General features: G+C 39.5%; 1 protein-coding gene across 4 annotated transcripts in view; it reads left to right on the forward strand.

Annotated features, from left to right (window-relative positions):
• COL12A1 (collagen type XII alpha 1 chain) overlaps positions 1–6769 on the forward strand; it is a 119325-nt gene extending 112556 nt beyond the window's left edge. For 3 of the 4 annotated variants that reach the window (XM_077770263.1, XM_077770280.1, XM_077770272.1), the window contains 6 exons: positions 722–757; positions 865–931; positions 2034–2222; positions 3183–3251; positions 4231–4401; positions 6586–6769. In XM_077770263.1, the coding sequence (XP_077626389.1) occupies positions 722–757; positions 865–931; positions 2034–2222; positions 3183–3251; positions 4231–4401; positions 6586–6761 (708 nt within the window). In that variant the 3' untranslated portion in view covers positions 6762–6769. Of the gene's footprint in view, positions 1–721; positions 758–864; positions 932–2033; positions 2223–3182; positions 3252–4230; positions 4402–5404; positions 5824–6585 lie in introns of those variants that run through there. The other variant, XM_077770286.1, reaches the window with a different exon arrangement.
• Positions 6770–6775: the final 6 nt, after the last annotated feature.

Here is a 6775-nt window from a genome sequence, read left to right on the forward strand (position 1 = left end):
CTGGGTTTGTCAGTGGTTTAGATGTTCCTTCCATGATAGCATTTGGCAGCCTAGAAACACATTATGGAAAAACAAAACCTTCTGGCACTATAGAAAACTTTGTTCAAGATCCTCTCATGGCCAGCGAGAGGCTTGACAGAGTAGGGACAAATATTGTGTGGCTGCATTTAGATGTGGGACCACTTGAGTAAGACAGACACATGGTTCCTTTTATACTCTATGTACACGCATACACAAAATAATTGCAAGAAGTTAGAGATATATATTTAGTTAGGAAATTGACCCAAATTCCACTGGTTCTTACTAGAACTGAACCAAGGTTAACCTCATGAATAATCTACAGTAACAATTTGAGCTGTCCAGCCATGGTGATGCAAAGGAAAGAACAATGGGACCACGGGAATTTCTCTTCGGTATTTTAGTTCCAGGCTTATGTTGTGAATGACGTCATACATGTATGCAGACTACATAACTTCTAAATGTGTGCTGGTAAAATTCATATCTCAGCACTATCCTGGAGGATATGTGCTCCAATGAGAGACAAAGACAGAAGGATTCCTTTTGACAGACAAACAAAACACAAGTAAGATGGATATAAATATGAAGTATCATTTTGCTAATCCGTTAGGAAGCAGACCTTACTCTCTTTCATCATGTCCATTCGTGAATAATTTTAGATCATGTTTGTCGGTTTCTAACCTATGAAATTCCTGTATTTCAGGGTCCGTCTGGATTGAAAGGAGAGAAAGGCGATAGAGTATGTATTTCTTAAAATCTGATTTACTTGTTTTGTGTGTGTTGAACATTGAAGTCTGAAACTATAGAAATAATATGCTAACGATTCTCATTGATTTGATCAACAAGGGAGACATTGCTTCCCAGAACATGATGCGAGCAGTTGCAAGACAAGTCTGTGAACAATTGATAAGTGGTAAGATTTCTTTTATTTTTAATGTATGAATGGTTTTTAAATTTATTGCAGAAGAATGTAGAGTTTGAGTCAGAAAGTTTTTAAGATACATATTTCTATTTCATTTTGATGCTCTCTTATTTTTATACATTCTCAGTTTTGTATCTGGTGAGATGAAACTAGTGATATATTAATGATGTCATTAAGATAAAACAAGAACCCAAAGTAAAGTAATAGCCTGCTATCCTATGTTTAATCTGACACAAAATCATATTTTGAAAGGGCTTTTCAATTTCCTTGTTAGGAAATTTTTAGTGATCTTCATCTGGGTACATGTAGAAGCAGCAAACACGGAATTTTTAAGGCTATAAACTTCAAATTATTCTAGACTTGAAGGAAGAAGGCCTATCAAGGTTAATTTGATCATAGAAAGTACATATTGGTGCTGACCTTTTTATCGCCTCCTTATTTTCCACAGACTCTTCTTATTTTATGAAGCCTATTAAGTAATAAAGCTCAGTAATAAATACAAACTGAACATGGCCTTAAACTCAGGGTTTCCTGTTGCAGAAGTCTTAATAGTGTTTCTTGAAGTGTGATCCCGAGGGACCTGCGTAAATCACCCATATTGCTTGTTAACAGTGAGGGTTCCTGGGCCACACCTTAAACAGAGTGAATCATTGTCTTTGGAGATGAGGCCCAGAGATCTGTATTTTTTAATGTATCCCACAGGCTATTCCAATTTACACTAAAGCCTGATTATCATTCTTAGGTACACACACACAAAAAAATTCTTAATTCAAGAAAGGTTCTCTTTTGGGTGACATCATCTGGCAAACCACAGGGCTTTCTATCAGAGCCATATTAAACGTTTACAACTCTTTTATGTTTATAGTAATGCTGTGGCTTACTAGTTAGTATTTTTGTGGAGACACATGTTTATCAGAGATCATTTTGTCCTTGATGACTGGAGTGTTTTATTTCATTTTTAGGCTTCTAATTAGAATGTGTCCTAGAGGTGGAAGAATAAAGATGGATTTCACTAGACACTAAGAGAAGAGTTTCACCATCTCATCCCTTCCCTACTGGCCTTCTTACTAACAAGACTTATTTCTGTTTGTAGGTCAGATGGGCAGATTCAATCAGATGCTGAATCAGATTCCAAACGATTATCACTCCAGTCGCAACCAACCAGGCCCACCGGGTCCCCCAGGTCCCCCTGGTAGTGCGGGAGCCAGAGGAGAACCAGGACCTGGGGGGCGACCCGGCTTTCCCGGCACACCAGGGATGCAGGGGCCCCCGGGTGAACGAGGTGGGCATCTCTGGCCGCTATGCAGGGATGAAGAAAGGAATTTGCAAGCGTGGGACCTGGGTCAGGTTGAAAAGCACGTGGAAGAGTGAAGTTGGCAGGCTGCTTTAATTATTCTTGTTCGGACAGCCCCAGAAGAGCTGTGTGTCCATGAACCTGTCATTTTATTTAGGCAGCCGCAGGCCATAGAGATCCGTATCTTAGAACATGAGAAGCTTTTGTCAGGAGATCTCAGTCAAGATAATGCTATGTTCTGATTGTTGTTGTTATTGTTGATGGAAAAACCTGTATTTTGGCAAACTCACTCAGGCGCTAAAATCTTATTAATTATTGTGACTGGCAAGAGCTGGGCACCAACTTCAGCCGCCTTACAGTTTTAGGTGCAAATTCTTTCAGTTTTTTTTTGTTCAGGGCCTGGCCCTGGTCTTACGTGTTCCTTCGGCTTTAATTTCATGGTAGATAAGTGTCATTGAAGGAAAAGATGAAAACTAGGATTATTTGATTCCAGATGTTTTGGGACTCTGGCTGTTCCCTTCTGTCAGAGCAGCAGTTAATATTCTGGGAAAAACTTAGATACTTCTGTAATTCTAACCGTTTGGATGCCGTGCAACAGAGCTACTCAAGATAAGATACCTTTAAGATGTGTCTCAATGAGTTGTAACAATTTAGTCAAGATTCCTGTTCTTAATTACTGTTTCTAAAAAACACGTATAATAGGCATGTTTGTTTTCTTCAAATAAGTTCCCCCCTGACTTGTAGCCAGATTTGTTTCTTGGCCATGAATCTGGAATTACCCAAATGTCTAGAAAGAATTTGGCTTAAAGAGTGAACTTCTGTGAAAAATTAGGTTCTGCTTTCCCCTAAAGAAGTGAATTACTTGAATTAAGTTTTATCAGTTAAGATGAAAACAACATGTTTCCAGATAATTTTCTCCCCATTCTCCCTCTTTTCGTCCTTCCTTAGGTTTGCCAGGAGAGAAGGGTGAAAGGGGTATTGGATCTCCAGGACCTCGAGGGCTGCCTGGGCCCCCAGGTACGTTTGCTAGTAAATCAAATAAGTAAACAGCATAAATCCTGAGAGTATACAACCCTGAGAGATTCACAACCTCATCCTGTTAGCTTCATGCAGGCCTATACTTTAGCAAGAAGTATAAACCTCCTCATTTCTATGTTGTCTTTGTTCAAAAAAGAATGCTTGGATGTGTTCTATGAAGCATTCACTGTACCTTTAATATATGAGGGTAGGGGCTTTGAATGACACAGGGTTGCTGTTTTCTTTTTTATGGAATTCTCACTTGTTTTGTTTGGCCACATAGCCTTTAAGGATGGTGTTATTTCCTGTTTCTTCTAGTATTCTTCAAGATGTCACTGGTGGGCTAAGAAAATATATTCTCACTAAAAATCCTGACACATTGCAAGATTTCATTCACAGTTCCTTTATGGATGTTTTGGAAAGAAATAATAGTTGTCCAGTTTTGTGCACTTCGTTTACTAAATTGAAAATGACTTCTTGTTTTTCTTCATTATAACGTCCATGAGACCCTGTAACCAAGGTCAGCCCTAGTGGTTAAATCTTTCCATTTGTGTTAACCATAAATAAGTATAACTTGATCCAGAAATAACATTACTTTATATAGTCTGGAGGTGTGGGGCAGGCACTCCCATGTTCTCCTGGCAGTCTGACCATTCCCTTCAGATAGTTTTATCTCTGTAAGAGCGGGAACCATCCAGGGAACTCACTGGTATCTTTAGTTTGGCTTAATTCTTGGTAGGTCAGTTTTCTTTGGATACAATCATTAAAGTAGTTGTATTGCTGTCCTTAACTCCTGATGGATCACCGGTAAGAAAGTTTCACACTTTGGTTCATACTGGTGATTTTTTAAGGAAATATTTTCTTACCATACACTAGTGCATCATGTAGTCTTGAGGTGGCGGTGATGCCAAAGAACTGTGGACCGCCTCGGGAGATGTAGTTAACAAGAGGGGAAATCTCTGTTTTAAACCCATACTAGGTCCACAAGGAGAATCCAGAACAGGTCCACCAGGGTCCACAGGTTCAAGAGGCCCCCCTGGCCCCCCGGGCCGTCCTGGAAACTCCGGTATCCGAGGCCCCCCAGGTCCTCCTGGATACTGTGACTCATCCCAGTGTGCCAGCATCCCGTACAATGGGCAAGGCTATCCAGGTACGTTGTTGCCATTGTAAAACCCAAATTCATCTGAATTAAGAATCTTTATGGGAATGAAGTTCTCTAGGATTGAAGGAAGGTTGATTTGAGGATTTCTTGAAGATATCAACTCTTTCCGTTATGTGTTTTGATTATGTAGTAATGTTCTCTCTCAAAGCATAAACCATGACTTCATTGTTACGGGTCAAAGAGTTATTTTCTCTTCCTTTCTACATTTCTACGTTTGCCAAATCACATCATAAACCTCTCCTTATTTCTTCTGGGAGTTCAAAGAATTCTATCAAGTGACTTTTTTTTTAAAGCTAAAGATTTGGTACAGGTATTTATTGAATATAATTATAGAATATCAAGAATACACACTAAAAATTGTTTTGAGAATCTAATGTTGAGGCAAACTTTTTGATGACATGGTGCAAACAACTGAAAGTAATACACTGTCTCATGCTGTCCATAGTATTAATGTTCATAAAATCTGGGACTTTTATTTTAAAGAGTTGGTAGTGCACATCTAGTGTTTGACAATTACAGAGGCCAAGTCTCTTACGCCTGACTTTGGGGAGTGTGGAGACAGGGGAGATATGCTGATCTGGGAATAGGAAACTCACGCTGTGGTCAGAGGTGACCTTTTCATCAGCGCACCCTCAAGCATCTTGCAAGTTTAAAAAATGATACTGCTGTTTGATATGGTTGGCTACTAGCAAATAGTGCATGAGTAGTTGATATCTAAATATCTATATATCTATATATTTATGTGCATATTTCTATACGACCAAAAGTAGTAATTTTAATGTAAATTTCTCATGCAGCTCATTCACAAAATTATAATTTAATTCTTTACAAAATAAATTATAATTACCTCTGCCTTATGGTATGTGTGAATAACTGGAAATATATGGATATATATATATATTTTAACCATTACATACTTAGATGGATGTGTATATATATTTTTTGCATAGTAATTCAACTTTTAAAAACTATCATCTTTGACCTGTTTCAGGTTCCGGCTAACAAATTTTCTAAGTCGCCAGTGCTGCTTACAGTTTGAATACATGAAAATCCTGTTTCTGAGATGTTTGCGCACGTGCTTATTAGGAAATGAGTCTGTATGGAAATTTTACCACAAATATATGGTTAAAGAACCGGGTGGACATCATAAAGGAGGGTGGAGACTCTTTATACTAACTTGAATGAGACAAAAGCAGTGGTGTTAGTTTATAAGCCTGATGCATTTTGGTAATAATATAGAAAAGTATTAAAAAAAAAAGTTCAAACACACAACCATGAGGAGCCTCAGTTGTGAAAGAGGCGCATAATAAAACTACTAACCAGAGGAGATTATGCCATTTGGAGAAAAACAATTAACCTGGTTAAAGAGAAATGTCTTATGTAAATAATAAACTAATTGTGGCTTGTAAATGATTTGTATGTGATCCTGTCCACTAAAATCACTTAACAATTCTACAATCAGCTTCTGCATCCAAGCCTGCTGCTTGCTCTATGCCGGAATAACACCGAATGGAATCTCCTCATCTCTTGCTTGTTAGCGATGTGTCTGATTCAGGGCATGTGTCTTATTATTATTATTTTTTGTACATGTATTCTCATTTGGGTTTTGTGATTGCACTTTGCAAACCAAAGTTTTATCATCACTTTTTCTTCTTCCTGTTTCACTGTCATCACTGGTGTTTCTCGCCCACCGACTGTAACTCAGTCTGTGGGAAAGACAGCCACAGAAAATGTCATGTACTGTATATTACCTGGTGACAGTTGATTCTCACCTCCAGCGTTCAGTTTCTAGGAGCCAATAAAACTTTCCCTTATCTCCTCATCTTCCCAAATTGTTCTTTGAATCGAGGAGTTTGAACTCCTGAACAGTTGCGAAAATCCTGCCTAGGTTTCTGCGTTTACGGTTCTTTGGCCCAGCCTCTGACACCTTCCCAGGTATTTGTGCAATGATTGTATTTACTGCTGGATCCTTGAAGGTTAAAAAAAAAAAAAAGTGCTGTTTCATTATTTGATCATCACCAAATTCTCTCTGCAAACGGACGTAATCAGGACATTGTAACTTCTCTATTTATAGTTATAAGACTGGATTGCCATCACCTCGGGTGATGATTTAGCTTTTGCTGTGTGTGTGCCTTCCAAATCATGCCATAACTGTAATGTTGAATCGGACAGAGCCGTACGTGCCCGAGGGCGGGGCCTACCTGCCCGAGCGGGAGCCCTTCATCGTGCCGGTGGAGCCCGAGCGGACGGCGGACGAGTACGAGGACTACGGCGCCGACGAGCCTGGCGACGAGGATCCTCCCCACGCGCGCTGGCGGCGCGCCCTGCCCCGCGGCCCCGGGCAGTGAACCTGAGACCCCAA

The sequence above is a fragment of the Crocuta crocuta genome, unplaced genomic scaffold (genome assembly GCF_008692635.1).
Source record: "Crocuta crocuta isolate KB4526 unplaced genomic scaffold, BGI_CrCroc_1.0 scaffold270, whole genome shotgun sequence".
NCBI classification, from domain to species: Eukaryota; Metazoa; Chordata; class Mammalia; order Carnivora; family Hyaenidae; genus Crocuta; species Crocuta crocuta.